The sequence below is a fragment of the Dermochelys coriacea genome, chromosome 1 (genome assembly GCF_009764565.3).
Source record: "Dermochelys coriacea isolate rDerCor1 chromosome 1, rDerCor1.pri.v4, whole genome shotgun sequence".
NCBI classification, from domain to species: domain Eukaryota; kingdom Metazoa; phylum Chordata; order Testudines; family Dermochelyidae; genus Dermochelys; species Dermochelys coriacea.
In genome coordinates this window covers 283,949,273-283,968,197 of record NC_050068.2, presented here as the reverse complement: position 1 = coordinate 283,968,197, position 18,925 = coordinate 283,949,273, and the positions used below count along the sequence as shown (strand labels likewise).

At 43.2% G+C, this 18,925-nt stretch overlaps 1 protein-coding gene across 1 annotated transcript; it reads right to left on the bottom strand.

The window, feature by feature from the left end:
* On the bottom strand, positions 1-11,161 carry KRR1 (KRR1 small subunit processome component homolog). The gene is made up of 10 exons (XM_038387045.2): positions 10,888-11,161; positions 6,417-6,592; positions 5,966-6,100; positions 5,486-5,611; positions 5,308-5,391; positions 3,820-3,876; positions 3,080-3,250; positions 2,838-2,915; positions 2,608-2,701; positions 1-715 (listed from the first exon to the last, which is right to left on the bottom strand). The coding sequence occupies exons 1-10, from the start codon at positions 10,958-10,960 to the stop codon at positions 573-575; spliced, it is 1,137 nt and encodes a 378-aa protein (XP_038242973.1). The 5' UTR covers positions 10,961-11,161; the 3' UTR covers positions 1-572.
* Between the last annotated feature and the right edge of the window lie 7,764 nt (positions 11,162-18,925).

The window sequence follows — 18,925 nt, the reverse complement described above, 5'->3', positions numbered from 1 at the left end:
AAAATAAATATTAGCTCTGATAAACAGAATGACATATAATATATAAAAATACAACTGGTTGCTTTTACAAAAGTAATCAGATCTAACATCTCCATATCTGAAGCTTGTTATACAGTGCCAGTCTGTTAAGAGAAACATTTCTTCAAAAACCCCTCAAACAAACAATCCCCTTCCCCTAATATATTCCCGTCAAATTCTTATGGCCAACCCCCGTTCCCCAATATGCGTTTTGTATTATGCAATACTGAAAACCTTCACGTAAAGTTTAAAACTCCTAATCACTCTGACATATGATGTGAATGGTGAAAAGATACTATTGTACGTTCTCAGTTTTTTAGGATGTGACAGAGGATACCAAATTATTTTCCTTTCAAGCTCCAAAGATTTTACATTGCTTATTTAGGTCCACAAATCCACAACATATTCTCTTTGTCACGAACATGTTTTTTAATCTTTTCATCAGTGTTCACTGGCAGTATGGCAATGCTGATAACCCCAAGTCTTAAATCTTCAAAGTACGAAAACAGTTCCTTTGCAAGTGTAAAAGAAATGCAAGTGTTCCAGCTGACAAATCATTTCTTTTTCTTCTTTTTCTTTTCATCTGCTGCAATTTTTAATTTAACTTCTTCCACTGGAAGTGCTCCCAGCTTCTTTTTCTTTGCTTTCTTCACCTTTTCCTTGATTGCTTCTATATCAATTTTTGTTTCAGTAGAAGCTATACAATAAAAAACATACAAATATGAGAAACATCCCTTTTGATTTTTTTTCCCCAGTATCTACTGGAAATAGGTCTACAAAACGATTCCAGGTTTATACACAATGAGCTATATCTAACAGTGGACATAGAAAGAGAGACATGGGGGGAGGGCAGGTTGGCATGTGTGTGTGTTTTTGTCTTCCCCAGCCAGTGGCCTTTGCAAGCAGTGATTTTAATATCACATATAAACCAGGACCTTGGGATTTCCTGCCCCCACCTCCCTCTTGGGCAGAAATCATGAGATAGGATCAAGTGTTATCACACATAAGCTACTTCCTATTAGAGCAGAGGTGGGCAAACTCCGGCTTGCGGGACTGTCCTGCCCAGCCCTTGAGCTTCTGGCTCGGGATGCTAGCTCCTGGCCCCTCCCGTGCTGTCCCCCCTCCGTAGGTGTGCCGCCACGTGGACAGCACGGCTGCCAGTCCTGCCGCTCTGAGTGGCATGGTAAGGGGGCAGGGGGACTGGATAAGGGGCAGTCAGGAGACAGGGAGCAGGGGGCTGTTGGATGGGGCAGAGGCTCGGAGGGGCAGTCAGAAGACGGGGAGGTGGTTGGATAGGGGTCAGGGCAGTCAGGAGACGGGGGGGCGGAGAGAGGGTGGTGGGTCCTGGGAAAGGGTAGTCAGGGGACAGGGAGCAGTGGGCGTTGGCTAGGGAGTATGGTCCCAGGGGGTGGGGAGTCCCAGGAGGGGGCAGTCAAGGAACAAGGAGCAGGGAAGGTTGGATAGGTGGGATATGGGGTGGGGGCCAGGCTGTTTGGGGAGGCACAGCATTCCCTACTCGGCTCTCCATACAGTTTCGCAACCCCGATGTGGCCCTCGGGCCAAAAAGTTTGCCCACCGTTGTACTAGAGCATAGGATTGAGCTTACATTTTTGGATCTCAGTTCTTCTCTTTAGCTTCAAAAATGTTTTTGTAATTTATTTTGGAAGGCTGAGAGATTTACATTAAAGTATATACAATAGGTAAAAGTAGAGCTGGTCAAGAATTTTTTTGACAAAATTTTTTCATGAGAACAATGCCCATTTGTCAAAACCAAACTGTACAACAGGGTTGGTTTTGATGAAATTCTTGTTTCTACATTTTTTGTTGGAAAAAGTTTCAAAGTTGCCAAGTGTCCCATTTCAACATTTTCTAAGTAAAAAATTCTGATTTTCAGTCAAAAACAATTTTGTTTAGCAATCGAAGTCATCATAGTAAAATATTAAAAATAAAGAAGGCTGAAATGTAAGTTTCAAAAATATTGAAACAAACATTTCGATTGATCTCAACAAAATTTTTTTTCCCCCCCCAGACTGTTGATTCGCAAAAAATGGTAGTGTGTGAGACCTTTAATTTCATGTCAGGATGGGATACTTTTTCAGCATCTCAGTTTCCCCCTCTAAGTAGTGTCTTTATGTCTCAAACATCAATCATGTATGATTAGCAAGTTCATCTTTTCTTTAAATTTAAAGAATCTGTTAAAGTGGAAAAATCAACAGACCTTCACAGCTCCTATTCTAGTCCACAGCCTGAAGTAGCAAACACACCTTCTGCATACCTGATGATCCAGTAGGCCCTCTCTGGCTTTTCTCCCAATGTCACTCTCTAGAGTCCACACACTGTTACACTAAAAACATTCAAAGGCAGCACTGCTGTGGGCTGCTTCACCTATTCCGTTGCCCCATGCAGCTCTACTGATGGACTTAAATAGCGAGGGGTCCTTGCACTGAACCTCCTCACCCACAAGGTGAATTTCATACTTAATGCTCCATACACTTTGGTTGGCTAAATAGCCACCAACCAAAGGAACAGTAGCTTTAAAAAACAAAACAAACAGTAGAAAGGATTCTAAAGACAGGAAACAAACATTACCTTTTTTAGGTTTTACAACAAGCTTTTCCTTGGGAGGGATAAAAGCTTTATTTCTTTCCTCTTGTCTCCTACTAATGGCTTCTGCTTGTTTTGCCTAAAATTACAAACAAAAAGGTCAAACACTTGACTTACCAGTCACATTAGAAAAAATGAGAATCATACTGAAAACAAAAAAAACCCCAACCCATTTTCATTTTGCTGAAGACTGAAACAAATCAGAACTGCCTTACCTTTATCTCTTCCACCCTCTTTCGTTTTTTCTGGCTTTCTTTCAAGAAGTATTCACCACTTGCCAATTCTTTATCAACCTGTAAAAAACACATTTATGATTCCTGAGAGTCTTTAGCTATTTGTGAGAGATGGATACTGAGGAAAGCATCTGGCATCAACTGATTAATGCTCCCAATTACTTACGAGCAAAATTTCAGGACCTTTTATCTTTCCTACAGAATTATATGAGGCTTAGACTGACCTGGCTTTCTGGTTGCGGAGGTGGGAAAGGCGTGTACTCCTTCTTCTCATTTTTCTTCTTTGGCTCCTTGCGTTTGTTCAAGTTCTTGTGTTTGAACTGAGGCAAAAATCGTTCCCAACTTTGTGTTCTCAGTTCAGGGTCCTTTGACAGCTCCCGTTTAATCATGAGAGTCTTCAATCATTTCAAAATATTAAAAAGAAATATTAGTTAAAACATATAATTGACATACTTCCTCAGTCCAGTTATTTAAATGTATAGTGAATCACCTACCCTCACAGGGAAACTGGGTGGTTTAAGCAGGAGCAGTCAAACATGTGAGGTAATTATGTCTCAAGGAGTTCGTTCTACAGGGGCTCAGAGACATTAACAGTACCAGGGAAGCTGCCTTGATATTATATTAATGAGTATCAAGCTGCTAATCATGGAGACATGTAAATGAATATGCACTTTTCCTTTGGTGCCTTGTCAGGTACTGTTATGATTACATTGATTGTGTACCCGAATACACCGAAGTATATTCAAAGCAATATACTGTAAAAGTTTCTTTAACAAATTGCATTATAGGAGAAACCCTCAAAATAAAGTATCACAGGAATACTTAATTCATATAGCCTTTTATAAATTAAGGTGGCTTGTGACAAGGAACATACCTTAATACAGAAAAATAGGCAAAGATGTAACCCCATACAAAATGCACAGTAATGTACTAGCCTTAATGTAATACACTGGACCACACCCACCTTTATGTTATATATGGGATGAATATTCTTCATAGTGTCCAGGACCACTTTTCTAACCTAGGTTTAAAAAAAAAAAAAAATCAAGGGGAAGGGAAAACAATCACTATTCTAAATTATCATAAATGAAAGTCCTAAATATTCAATGTTTCAGAGTAGCAGCCGTGTTAGTCTGTATTCGCAAAAAGAAAAGGAGTACTTGTGGCACCTTAGAGACTAACAAATTTATTAGAGCATAAGCTTTCGTGAAGTGAGCTGTAGCTCACGAAAGCTTATGCTCTAATAAATTTGTTAGTCTCTAAGGTGCCACAAGTACTCCTTTTCTTTTTGCTAAATATTCAATGATTTCTTCAAACTCCTTTACACAAGTGGACCTTTAGAGAAATATTTTTTCTAAACCTTTTTGAATTAGTTATCGTAAAACTAATTACTTATTAGTTCCCCATAACAAAAGTAAAAAAGAGTTTCAGTTAGAAATACGATTTTTAAATTTTTAAGTGGTATCTTCAATTTAAAAAGGCACAATCAAGTCAAATTTACCACCAAATTTAGATTTTTATATAACAAATGGTTCACAATACCATAACCAACAGAAAGGTTTCCAAGGAATTGTGTTATAATTCCAGTGAAAACAACTGCTTATAACATTCTCCTGCAAAGTTTGCAGCTCAAAACAGCACTCAATCTGACAGTGAAACCAATTTCACTGACGCTAAAAATACTGTTACCCATATACACTTATATTGATTATTATCCACTGTATTACTGTAGCCTCTAGCAGCCCCTGCCAGGGACCAGGAGTGCACGGTGCTGAACAAACACAGAACAAAAGGATGGCCCCAAGTTGCTCACACACTAAAGTAAGAGACAATAAATGGATGCAGACAGACAAAAAGACAGGGAAATACAAGGAAACAATGAGACTGTGTTGGTCAGCTTGATAAGCAAATGTCTTAGAGCAATATTTCCATCCTCACGAAACTCATGTATTTCTGCATTGTTTCTGCTCCTACTGCATATGATGTAGGTTGACCCACTTATCTTTCCTGCAATCAGACCACTAAAAGCACGAAGGGGTCAAGTTTAGTGCTGATCCATGTGTGACAGTCATGCAAATTATTCAATGAGTTAATGTGCATGCCAACAAATAATTTGAATATAACTATCAACTTCACCTGGTGGTTGAACACACTGTGCCCCAAGTAATGGCAGGGATAGCACATGGAAGGTGAGGGAGTCCTGGGGTAGGTCAGATGGAGGCTATCTAGGGATGCTTGGATTGGTCGGTAAGTGGGTGGGTGCTGGAGGGTTTAAAGAACACCGAGGTTGTTGGGATGGGGAGTTGTCTGGGAAGTATCTACATGCTAGCTAGGTGCTGGGGGTTGGTAGGAGCTGGATCCTAGCTGGAAGGTTAGTGGGGGTGGGGCGGGGCGGGGCTGGTGTTAGGGGTCTATTAAAAAAGCTAGTGAGTTCTCTCTCTCTCTCTCTCACCTCTTTTAGCCCATTAAAAGGTCCCAGAGCTGAAACAGTGTTCCCCTGAACCATGATATAACAGTTTGTTAACAGTTCCAGAGCCTACACAAAAAAGGGAATAAATAAGTATAAATTGGTGCTTAGATAAACGACTTCACATAATTAAGATCTTGATAATTACACTTGTAAGATGTACCTTCAGAGTGGATCCTTTTGGCCCAATGAGTCTTTGTCTTCTTTTTATAAATCTCTCTCTGTTTCTCACTAGAGACCCTACTTTAATGATGTCACATGCAGTGTCATCCTGAAGGATGCGTACTGCCTAAAAAGGAAAATCAAAGCTATGTTCAAAATAAAAGAGAAGAGCAAACACATAGGCAATCAGCACTACCACCAGCACTGTGTCATTGTGATAAAACTAATCAAAGCACAAACTCATTACTTATTATTAAATGAAAGTCAACGGAACAATGTAGTCTATCACTCTGGTTTAAGCACAGTTTCAGTATTCTCAGATGTATTTTTTCTTTTGAAAGTTGTATTTTATTCTCCCCAACTGACTTTACTTGAAAATCAAAATAAGAACGTAAAATTAACATAATTTAATATAGAGAAATGCAATATTAAAATTGACCTACTAAATAGCTGATATAAATTAGTGGCTTTAGCTACAAACCTGTTCAAATGGAACACTTCTTGCTAAAAGCTTTATTAAGTCTCTTGCCCTGATGATCATATATGGATCAAAAGTCTTCTTAGTTGTTGTGACAGTTATACTACCTTCAATTAAGTCCAACGTCGCATTCACATGCTGCAATATTTATAAAGAAATTAAAAATAATGGTCAATCACACGTAGCCAATTGTCAGAATAAAATATTACTATTTTTACGCTGTGTGCAGGTTTGATTTCTAAACTGACTTCCAACTTAATAAATTAAAATAAGAGTGCAGGATTCTATTCTAAATTCTTAAAATATGAGTTAGCCTATTAAAAAAATATACTTAAACTATTGTGAAAATAGCAAAATCTTACAGGAAATGCACTTTAAATTTTATTATGTGTAATAAATCTTTGAAATGGTATAAAATAAGTTTACTTAATGTATATGTAGAAATTATTCATACATGTTCATTCAAGGCTTTTTGCACCAGTGGCCAACATTCTTTCAAGTAAGCTTCTCTGTATTTCGGGAACAGAGTTGCAAAGCTGCTTTCTTCCAGAAGCCCTCTAGGATTATCTTCTCTTGTAAAGGCTGGTTCTTTCCATCCATCAGGAACAGTGAGAAGTTCTGACTCATTTACTGTTACAAATAAAAATTCACTTGCATTAGAGTGCTTTTCTCTGCAACAATGACTTTTTTCCCATTTAATGATTACAAATGGAACTAGATTAACATTCCTAAATCTTGGGGTGGGTGGGTCTGATTTTAGAGGAATGCTGAGTATAAGATGTACAAGAATACTGAAAGGCAGATCTTAAATTCCTCTATTTATTCAAGGAGCAGATAAGGAAGGTCAGCAGCAATGCAGACCCATGGATATGGTAGTCTCAGAATGGAGGCCGACATGGGCACTAATAAACCCTGATGGGGATTCTATTGATGTGGAAACCTGCTCTTTAGAAAATGGACTGAACCTAATAATTCATTTAATATAAGACACCAAACAACTTTCAGCTTTCAGGTGGTACTGCTTGCTGAATTGGAGCCTGAGCAGAGAAATGTCACATACCATTACCAATCACTTGAGCCATCCAACTTCCATAATAATTAATTCTAATAAAAATATTATGAAAGATTCAAATTGTTTCATTTTATTTGCACAGATGATTATATTTGTTATGCTTAGCAGACATTATAATAAAAACAAATGATTACCAGGCGGACAAGTTTAATGACAGTGTGTTGTTATCAGACATTTTTCTGTGCAGGAAACAAGAAAATAAGATTTGGTGACAGACATGTATGGTCTAATTTTTATTTAGTCATTAGGGTGAGCTCTGAGGAGTGGGAATCCACAATAAAATTATTTAGTTGGGAGTAGAGCTATTTAGTGTTATTCAAACTGAGTAACTTAACATCTCTTTATTATCTGGAGTGGTTTAGAGAGGCAGGTGGAAAGGACAATCTGCCTTTAAGCACCTCACTTTAATGTTACAAAATAATTCATACCAACATTATCAGAAGTTCCTCATATTTGGAGCAATTATGGTGCAATAGAACTCTAGCAGTCAAACCTGTTACCTTTGTTGGCAATGAGACTACTTGCATAAATACTATGTATATGACTATGGGTAGGTCTACACTACTAAAGTCGATCTAATTTGTGTCACTCAGGGGGCTGTAAAAGAAACCCCCGTGAGCGATGCAAGTTACAGAAACCTAAGTGCTGTCCACACCTGTGCTACCTCAACAGGAGATGCTCTCCCACTGACATAGCTTCTGTCTCTCGCAGGGGTGGAGTAATTGTGCTGACAGGAGACTGCTCTCCGGTCAGCATAGAACATCTTCACCAGATGTGCTGCAACTATGCTGATGTAGTGCTTCTAGCGTAGACCCGCCCTAAGTTTGCAAAACTAGGCACTTATTTCTGTAGTGTTTTAAAACAAACTGTATTCCCAAATGCTTGGCAAAGATGATTCCCGCTCCCACTGTGGTGTGGTGGTGGTAAATAATTGGTATAAATGAGGGAGAAAAGATTATTTTTAAAATGAAAACAGAAAGCACACAGTAATGCAAAATAATTAAAGACAGCCCTTCACCCCTAACATTTACTTTACAGAGGACTGGATAATTCTTGGCCCATTTATGTCTGAAATTCTTGGCATTATTTGCTTACAAGTAACAAGGAATTATTTGAAAGACAGAAAATCCATTAGTCTCCATGTGCCAACCCTGCTTCCTTTCTCTGTAACCAACCATTGGGGTCATATGATCTGAAGGTATAGCTACACTTACAGAGGTGTGTAGAATACAGACACAGCATATCCAGCTAGCATGGGTATAAATAGCAGGGGAGATGGTGAGGCACAGCTTCAGCCTCTGTAGAATGTAGAATGCCCTATATGCCTGAACTCAGTGTATCTAACCCTCTACATGGCTCTCTATGTGCCCCAACAGTGCATCCCATGTCTACACTGCTATTCTTATCTGTGTAGAGTCCTGTCACCTCCTTGCTGCCAGAGCCTTTACCCACCACAGTGAAAGGCTCTGGCAGGGGAGAGGCAGCCCTGCTTCCCCCGGCAGAGCCTTTCACTGCAGCGTGTAGCTAGGGTTCCCAACTTTCTAATTTTTGAAAATCAGACCATCCCCCCCTTGTCTGGGCTCTCCCCTAAGGCCACACCCCTTCCCCCCCAAGGCCCTGCCTTCTGCTCACTCCTCTCCCCTCCTCACTGTTGCTCAAGGCTCTCCACCTCCCTTCCTCTTCCACCAGCTGAACCCCCTCTGCTCTGGGGCTGGGATGGGACCAGCAGCCTGACGTGGATCCTGCTGCCTGCCCGCCCATGACATGCACATAGGAGGCAGCCCTGGCTGAGCAGCGGACGGCATGGGTTCATGACCTGGCACCCTCCCTCCCACCCACAGTACCAGACTTTTGGTGTCCAGTTAGTACATCTGGAAACCCTATATGGAGCTACATAGGTAGAGATAAACGTAAACATAGTCTGTGTAAATGTAGACATAGTCTGTGATACACCCCCGGGGCCTGACCCCAGACAAAGGTCAGTCACTATAAATGTTATCTGGGGATGTCTGCGTGAGAAGCCATTGGGGTGATGGGATTCAGCTGCACATTTTGATTTTATTCTGTTTATAATTTTTTGAAAGAACAGAAAGAGGAAGCCATCCATGCCCACCCTACACTGAGCACCCCTACTGGCCACCAACCCTGGACCAGTTATAGCCCTGTATCATGACCACACCAACTACTGGTAAAGTACTGTGCACACTGATTTTATGTCATGTCCCATTCCTGGCACGACTACAGAAGTGTAGTGCCACTGTGACTCTGGCTTACACTTGCCCCAAATTGATGTACAGTAGACACTTGTTTGTACGAACACCTTGTAAGAGCAACTACTGCTTACAAGCAACATTTCCCCTGGGAACACTTTCCCCACTGTGAATTGTCCAGTTGGTAACACCAACATAACTGCCACACAAGAGCAACATTTGTGCCATTGGTTTCAGAGTAGCAGCCGTGTTAGTCTGTATTCGCAAAAAGAAAAGGAGTACTTGTGGCACCTTAGAGACTAATAAATTTGTTAGTCTCTAAGGTGCCACAAGTACTCCTTTTCTATTTGTGCCATTGTGATGTCACATTCAGGGGTGGAGGCATGTAGGGGTGTTGCCCCACAAAACTGCATCTTTCCACTCCCCGACTCACCCTGGCCCTTCAGCACAGCTCCAGGGCACACAGCCCTGTCCACTTGCCCTGCCTGACAGAGCCTGCATGGAGAGCATGTGTAGGGGGGAAGGTCTGAAAGAGAGGAATTTTGGGGGGATGGAGGGAGACTGGGACCAGAGGAGCACAGAGATGCGGCTGGAACGTTTCCTCCTCCCTTCCTCAGCATCTGGCTTGAGAGCAGCAGAGGGCTGCTATACTGCAGTGGGGGTATCGGGGAGTATCAGGGACCCCCCGGTGCACTGAACTCTCTCCTCCATTTCGATTGCCAGTGGTGCGGTGTGGGTGCACTGTTTTGCACTGCAGGGTTGCTATATTGCCCTGGGGAGTATCAGGTGACCCCCTTCCCAGGGCATTACCCTGGGGGGCCTCTCTGCTGTCCATGCTAGGGGCCACCTCTTTCCCTCTCCCCCCTATTGCAGGCTACACACAGCGCCGTCCCCATGCCAGGGTGGAGCATGAAGCTGCCAGCATCCGCAGCTTGTCCCCAGCAGCCGGGCTCGCTCAGCCGTTTTGCTGCCTAGGGGCTCCCCTGCCCCATTCCGCCCAAGACTTGGGGTTCCCACACCCGCCAGGGTGAAACACCCTTAACCCTTCAGGCGGCTCTGGTCAGACAAGATGCCCCTTAACCGCAACCGCCGCTTAGGGGCAACGTAACAGAAGAGCACCGAAATGTAAGCGCCTACTGCACTGCCCCCGCCCCTCGCACCTGTGCCGGCGTGCCACGGGCAGGCACAACACGCGGCAGCTCCCCGCCGATGCTCAGGAGAGGTCCCAGAGCAGCGCAGGCCGGGGGTGCCCGTTGCACGTCCCAGGCACCTCCCCCCGCCCGCGCCAGGTGCGGGGGGGCCGGGGACGGGCAGGGCTGGCTGAGACGGGGGATCCGGGTTGCACCTCACGGGCTGGGGCTGTTAGTTTTCAGGTCTCCACGTGCAGCTCACCCCAACTGCCTTCCAGCAGGCTGCCGCTCACCCCCGCCCGGCACACAGCGATGAGCGCGAGCTCAGCCCTCCCCGCAGCCCACGGGGGCGAGCACGCGCCCTGGCCCCCAGAACGAGGCGGCGGCGGCGGCAACGCGCTCCCCACTCAGGGGCGGGCGGGCGCGCGCAGAGGGGGGGGGTCCGAGGCCGGCGCGCGGGGCCCGGGCCGAGTCGTCTAACCGGCCCGCCGCGAGCCGCCCCCCCCCCTTTACCTGCTTTCCTGCTGCTCCGGTCCTTGGACACCGGAGCCACCGGGCCGCCCTTTGCTTTCGTGGCGGCCGCCATGTTGCCGCCACCGCTCTGACCTCTCACCCGACGCACGAAGGGACGCTCCGCGCGGCCCTGGCGCCTCCCCGAAGGAGCGTGGTCGCGAGGATCCTGCGGCCGGCCCCGTCGCGTTGCATGCTGGGGCCTGTAGTCGCCCCCGCGCGGCGCGCAGGCTTGGCAACTGCCGCCTCGGGAGTCGGGCCGGCTAGGGCCTCGCGCGCTGCAGCCGCGGGACCGCCGCGCCCTTGCGCCTTGGTGGGCTTCTGCGGGCGCCCTGGCTACAGCGCCGGATCCATCCGCCCAGCCCAGCCTTTCATAGAATACCCGGGTTGGACGGGACCTCAGGAGGATCAATCCCCAATTTTTGCCCCAGATCCCTAAATGGCCCCTGAAGGATTGAACTCACAACGCTGGGTTTAGCAGGCCACTGAGCTATCCCTCCCCTTTGTTGCTTTGCACATGGAGGTTCCCTCCAGGGCAGCCCGGTGTTAATTATTGAGTCCCCAGCACTGTACTATCCAAGCCCTGCCAAGGAACCACAGTCTGTCTGTCTCTCTTTCCCTGGACCCAGAATGCTGCAGAAAGGTTGCTGAGCTGAGCGCCAGAGAAGAAATTACAAGGGTTGCCAACTTTGGTTACACGTATCCCTGGGATTGCATCACATGACATAATCTTTAATCAAAGATTAGTTTTTAATTCTCTGGGACTCCAGGACAGTCCTGGAGGGCTGGTAACCCTACGAAGTCAAGGAATTGAAGACAAACTTGCATTTAATCCTGAAGTTGTTGACGTCCATGTGTATCTTTTCTGGGAACCTCTGAAGGCTTCATCGGAAGAGTAAAGCAAATGAACCCACACTTGCAATAGTTATTGTTCCGGGGGATAGAAACCTTTTGCACTGTGAATACTCTACTAGGCTACAAACCATGAAAATAAAAGAGCAGGAGCGCTTAAAAAAAAAGGGTGTTTTCCCCCACCCTGAAACTTAAAAATCAAAATTAGTTTTTGATGAGAAAAATTGATAAAATTTTACTTTTAAAAAAGGAGAGGAAAATAATGAAGAAACATAAACCAAAGGGATTTTAGGATTTTAACATAATTGAAAGTTTTCTGGCAAAAATGTGGGGGTTTTTTGGTAAAGGTATTTTCTATTAAAAAAGAAAAGAAAATTCAGTTATCTCTATAAAAGTTAATTAACGAAATGACACCTCTTCATGTACTCTGCTTTCCTGAAAGACTGGAAAACTGTGGGGACTGGTGGACTGCCAAATGTGATTAAACTATTCTAGTACTCCACTTAGGGTATATTTATATGTACAGCGATGCAGCGGCACAGCTATACTGATATAGCTGGGCTGCTGCAGCGTGTCTAGTGAAGAAGCTCTGTGCCAACAGGAGAGAGGTCTTCCATCAGCATAAAAAACCCACCTCCCGCTGACATAGCTCTGTGCACATGAATGCTTATGTTAATGTAACTTACGCTCGGGGATGGAATATTCACACTGCTGAGCGACGTACGTTTTGTCGACATAGACTGTAGTGTAGATATAACCTTAGTCTTTGACACAGTTATAATTAAATTACACATGCTGGTAACATGCTTACTGTACACAATGCACTATATTCTGTAGTAAACCATTTGAAATAGCACCCAACAGGGTAGGATATAATCTTCAGATTTAGATTTAAGTCCGTAAAAGTAATATACATGTTATAAATTGCCATCAGTATACTATCATCATAATAACAGGTTTCAGAGTAGCAGCCGTATTAGTCTGTATTCGCAAAAAGAAAAGGAATACTTGTGGCACCTTAGAGACTAACAAATTTATTAGAGCATAAGCTTTCGTGAGCTACAGCTCACTTCATCGGATGCATTTGGTGGAAAAAAAAAAGTGTTTTTTTTTTCCACCAAATGCATCCGATGAAGTGAGCTGTAGCTCACGAAAGCTTATGCTCTAATAAATTTGTTAGTCTCTAAGGTGCCACAAGTACTCCTTATCATCATAATATAGTCCCAGGTTTTGATGCCTGTGTATGTGTAGCTAAACAAATGGAAAAAGACAGCAGCGCCACCAAGTGGATTGCTGCTGACTAATAGCATGACTGACTGCGGCAGGATTGCAGGATGTGGGTATTGCAGCCAAATGATCAGAGTCATCATGGTTGACGCACTTCCGCAGGGTAGTATGATCAAGCCAGCATAGCTGTTGCCTGTGCTGTGTCTCTTCTGAAGACAGAGGACTACAGTATGAAGTGTTGTCAAAACGGCAACTTTATTTTAACAAGAAGTCCTTGTGGCACCTTAGAGACTAACAAATTTATTTGGGCATAAGCTTTTGTGGGCTAAAACCCACTTCATCAGATGCATGGAGTGAAAAATATAGTAAGCAGTATAAATAGTACAGTATATGAAAAGATGGGAGTTGCCTTACCAAGTGGGGGGTCAGTGCTAACGAGGCCAATTCAATTAACTTCCACCTTAATTAATTCCTTCCTTGGTATCCTGCTGTTAATTGAATTGTCTCGTTAGACTGACCTCGCACTTGGTAAGCCAACTTCCATCTTTTCATGTATTTATACCTGCTCCTGTATTTTCCGCTCCATACATCTGATGAAGTGGGTTCTAGCCCATGGAAGCTTATGCCCAAATAAATTTGTTAGTCCCTAAGGTGCCACAAGGACTCCTCGTTGTTTTTGCTGATCTTTGAAAGTGACTTTGTAATTTGGATACACAGTAGCAGACATTTTCCCATGAAGTTGTCCTTCTCCAGAAACAAAGGTGAAATAAAGGTAATGCAAACATGCACTGATATATTGCTGTGTTTCAAAATGACAGAGAACAATGTTGACCTCATTATTAAAACTACAATACATGTAGTCTGGTGCTTGATAATTCAGGATGCATGACAGACCAAAAATATCTGCTCACTCTCTGTGAATGGAAAAACATCATTTTAATCAGAATGACCTTTATTTTAGATTGAGAACCAACCAGCAAAACAAGAACCAACAAGAACGAAGTCTCTATGTGAGAGCACAGACCAGGACTTTTCAGACAATCTGAACTCTGACAACAAAATGTTTGCTAAACTGTGCATCCAGGGAGAGAACTTAGAAACATAAAGGTGCAGTACAGAGGAAACAGAAGAGTATCACAGTTTCATGACTACATATGCCACACTAATCACATAAAATGGACAGGTGTAGAACTTAACATTCGCTGAATGCATCCAATGAAGTGAGCTGTAGCTCACGAAAGCTTATGCTCAAATAAATTTGTTAGTCTCTAAGGTGCCACAAGTACTCCTTTTCTTTTTGCGAATACAGACTAACACGGCTGCTACTCTGAAACATCCCATGCAGTAACCATAATATCTTCCTAAGCATGGAATAGGAGATACAGCAGTATCACAATGTCTGTGAAGTGGAAAATTCTCTTTTTTTTTTTAATGTGCACACACTTTTTCTCTTCCTCATCTTGTTTTTTATGCCTCTTTACTGCCCCCTCCCACACTATTAACCTAGAGAGGTTGGAAAATAAGTGATCAGAAAGGTTCCCAACTGGTTCATTCAGATTTTCTGAATTTACTAGAAAGCAGATTTTTTGACCTGAAATGCATGCCTACAAGTACAAATGTTCCTGACAGTGAAATGTGTGTAGGGGAGGGGAGGAATAGTAAAATCAATGTGAAATGCAGGCACAAGTCCCAGTGGCAGCAAGTCTCAGAGCCTGGGTCAACTATTTCTTGAGGGACTGAGTTAGGTGCTTGCCTTGCTTCCTCACAAAATAGCCAGAGGAGATGGTGCCGCCCCCCCATCTTATAACTTTTATCCCAGTGGTTAGAGCACTCACCTGAGATGTAGGTTCACTTCCCCTGCTCTGCCAGAAGGGGAGAAAGGACTTGAAGAGGGATCTCCCATCTCTTCAGAGAGCGCTCTAACCACTGAGCTATAGGATATTCTAATGTAATGCTCCCTTAGCTGTTCCACTGTGGATAAATAACAGAAGAATGATTGGAGCAGAAGGACTGGACCCTAGGTGTCCCAGCTAGGTGCCCCAACCACTGGGTCTACATAATCATTCTCATTCTCTCTCTCTGGCCCAATGACTATTTAAGGAATTGAACCTGGCTCTCCCATATCCCAGATGAGTGCTTTAATCACAGGACTAAAAGTTATAAGGTGGGTGGTAGCAGCACGTCCTCCTCTTCCAGCAGCCACATTTTGAACTGGATCTGAGGTGATAGGCAACCTCTGAACATGATTACCGGATCAGGCCCCACATGCTACTTAGGCTTCTGAACATATCCTCCCTGCTTCATGAATTGTTCTGGGGCTTAAGCTGGAGGAAGCTGACTGGATGCCTAGAGTCTAGAGACCATGTGCATGCCCACAGGCAGAAACTTAGGTGCAGAGTGAGATTAGGTGCCTACAATGTTCGGCAGGAGTTTTGTGGATCACCGTGGAGCCTAGAACTGGGTCTTAGGCATCTAAGTTCCTTTGTGATTGGAGCCAGGGTAACTCCAAGAAATTTAAACTTGAATACTGAGGTGAGAGAGGAATATGCAAGATAACCCCTCTTTTCTCCTTTTTTTTTTTTTGGTGCAGCAGGTTTTCTGTCCATGTTTTGGAACATTGAAGGCGGGCTTACTGTTATGCAGCATGAAGGGAACCCCTCCAACCCCCAAAATTAGAATTGAGGTATTTTGGTAGTGCTTGTATCTAAGAAATTATAATGGGTTCTTGAAGGGATGCAATTTTTCAGTTGAATAATGCAATTTAAGATTCACCAGATGAATATTTTTCTGTTCTTTAGATAATACATAGCAAAGACTCTCCTAACATCTGCCTCTGTCATTTGAATTCTGCATCTACAATTGGTCAGTTTTCTGAAAGAAAGAAAAAAGCAAGAACATGTCTGTTATTCTCCATTATGTGGTTGTTTATAGAGAGTATATATCCACAGGAAACTTATATTGTTAAAAATAATGTTCTTTGTAAGGATTACAAACTGGTTATACATGAAAAGAAATTTAAAATATTTCATGGGTCAGGTGATCATATTCCTATTGTAGGTTATACTGCAAAACTCAATTACCTGAAGCACAGTGAATGAGGTTTCTTTGCCAGTATACTTCGGTTATGTGAGCTTGCCTATATTCTGCACTATTACAATTTCCTTTTAAGTAAATCAAATATGTGGAACAGAAATTTCTCTTAAACAATTTTTAAAACAAATTAACATCTTCCTGAATGAGAAAAATCTACAGCTCCATTGTATTACCTTCCACTATAGTAATATTTAAATACATGTATGAATATTCAGTTGCATCTGTAAAGATAAAATATACAGATCCTGCTAATCCTGGGTGGTGAATTATTTTATGCATATTGAACAGATACACAGCAGTCCTTTATTTGCATGTAGAATACATCAGTAGCTTGAACTCTACTGAAAAGCAATCAGCCATCTTCACCCATTATGTTCATTTTATCCTTTGTGACAAGAGGGACTGCAAACAAATATTCAGCACCAAATTATTCAGTTAAAATGTTTTAGACATTACATTAATTGTATTTTAAAAATTACTTTGAGATAAAAAATAAATATGGCTGTGTTGCAAATTCAGTACTGTAATTAAAAATGGTTAGTTCAATGGTTAGCATTGTCTCCTACAACAGACAAAGGATGGGGCACCAGGGTAGGAATCAGTTTTGTTTCCAGTTCTCCCATTATCTTCATGCATGGCCTAAGGCAAGTCACTTTAACCTTCATGTCTCAGTTTCCCTATCTGTGAAATAGGAATGATGATGCGTATTCACCTTTACAACAGTGATTTGAGACATGCAGATGGGAAAAAAATTAATAGTGCTCGATCCATAAAGGGATTTAGGCATCTAACTGCCACTTTAGGTGCCTATGTTGAAAATTCAGATCCTCAAAACTTCCACTCAGTTGCTGCCTAACACTGTGGGCACCTAAATTCTCCAGGCACCTAAGTTTCCATTCATGAAGTCCCCAGGTGCCTAAAAATCTGCCAGAGAGCACATGCACCACCGCCTAAGTCTTGACAGCTGGCACCTATCTTACATCTAAGCTGCAGTAGGGACCTCAAACTAGGAGTTCCCCTGCCTATGTTGTCTGCGGGACCTGATCCGATAGGCGTTCTTAGGCTGTGTCTACATTACAGATGCTACATATATGGTGCTGCAAATGTGCTGCTGTAGCGTAGACACTTGCCACATTGACAGAAGGGGTTATTCCATCACTGTAGTTACTCTACCCCTCTGAGAGGTGGTAACTAGGTCAAGGAAGAATTCCTCCATCAATTTAGTTGTGTCTACACTGGGGCTTAGGTTGGCTTAACTACATCTCTCAGGATATGAATTTTTCACACACATCCCCTCCACCCTGAGCCATTTAGCTAGGTCAACCTACGATTTAATGTAGAACAGACCTCAGAGATTGCCTAACACCACATTGGGCCCCACTCAAAACACAGCTGATGCTGCCCTCCCCCCTTTATAACCATTTTCCCAGTGGTTAGAGGGTCTCACCTAAGTAGTGGGAGACCTGGGTTCAAATTCTCTGTGACACTTTGTACCTCAAAGTAGCACCCTGGAAGCCCCATGGTGATAAGATTATGATATGTTTCGTCCAAAATATGCCTTGTGAGGTATCATTTTAAAAGTCTTGATCTGTTGAACATTAATATCCTGTTAGATTGTATGTGCTATCATTCTATGTGAAGTTTTTCTATGTGTGTTGTCACCGTGCCTCCGTGGGTCACAACTGAGAATACCAAATTCAGGACAAACTGCTGAGAAATAGGGCAGACACACCCCAATCTTATACGCTCACTAGTCCTAGCCAATATTCCTCCTCTTAACATTTGGCATCTGAGTGCAGCCAATAAACTGATCACCAGGGTACAGCAAATGCCACACTTGCCACTGGATATATAGGTTGTACCCTGCCACATACTGCATAATAGAAATCCTGTCTGGACAGTGCTGCACACTTTGCATCCCGCTGACAACATCAGCTCGCTGTGGTGAGCAGACTGGGAGAGAGCCACTGCCTCTTCCAGGAACTTTCTGGTTTTGGGCTTCCATGCTGCCTCTGGAGCCAGTTTAACAGCTTCAGGTGTGGAGTGGTTCATTGTGCTAAAACTAGCCAGGCCTGGGGCATCCAGGACTGCCCACTGTGCAGCTGTGAAGGATGCTGCATACATGCTGGATGGTCATTCTTTTCTTGGTGGTGTCTCTGGAGTTCTTTTCAAGCTATACTCTGCTGACACAGAGGCCAGCGGCTGGCTTGAGTGTAGTTAGCTGTTCTCTACCCCACCGCAAACCTAGCCTTGTTTGTCTTGCCCATCTGCAGTCAATGTGTATGGTGACTAAGTCCCCTTTGTTGCATCCGATGAAGTGAGCTGTAGCTCACGAAAGCTTATGCTCTAATAAATTTGTTAGTCTCTAAGGTGCCACAAGTACTCCTTTTCTTTAAGTCCCCTTTGTGGATCTAGCCCAAGACTACATACAAATGCAAATTCAATGCATTGTTAGAGAATGGAAGTGCTACACAGGCAGCATAGCTGTGCCCTGGGCTATAATGCCTTGCTGTGAAACATTCTCTCTAAGGATGAATCCACGTGTGGCATGGAGACGCTTCAAAGGGAACTAAATCTAGCTGTCACCTGCCAGATCAAGTTAGGCTGATGTTTGGTGAGGGAGAAAGTGGAAAGTAAGGGGGCCCCAGAAAGGGTTTTTCTTGCAGTTTAATGTGCTTTGTCTATCAAAAGTTATTTATTTTTCCTCTCTACCATTAGGTGGCAGTAATCACTCAATTCCCTTTGTTGATGCTCCATATAAACAGCAACTGCTCCTACACACAACCAAAATTGAACAGTTTTGTAAGGTTGAGAGGTTTGGGGTGATGGGGCGCAAGCATTTATATAGAGATGTTGTACACACTGTCCC

What these genes read in the sequence shown, in the direction of transcription:
- KRR1 (XM_038387045.2), bottom strand. Translation starts at nt 10,960, where the DNA reads ATGGCGGCCGCCACGAAAGCAAAGGGCGGCCCGGTGGCTCCGGTGTCC. An exon ending in GAAGTGTTCCATTTGAACAG is followed by an intron (nt 5,612 to 5,965) that starts GTTTGTAGCTAA and finishes TTTCCTTTTTAG; the next exon opens with GCAGTACGCATCCTTCAGGA. An exon ending in ATCCCATATATAACATAAAG is followed by an intron (nt 3,251 to 3,819) that starts GTGGGTGTGGTC and finishes AAATGATTGAAG; the next exon opens with ACTCTCATGATTAAACGGGA.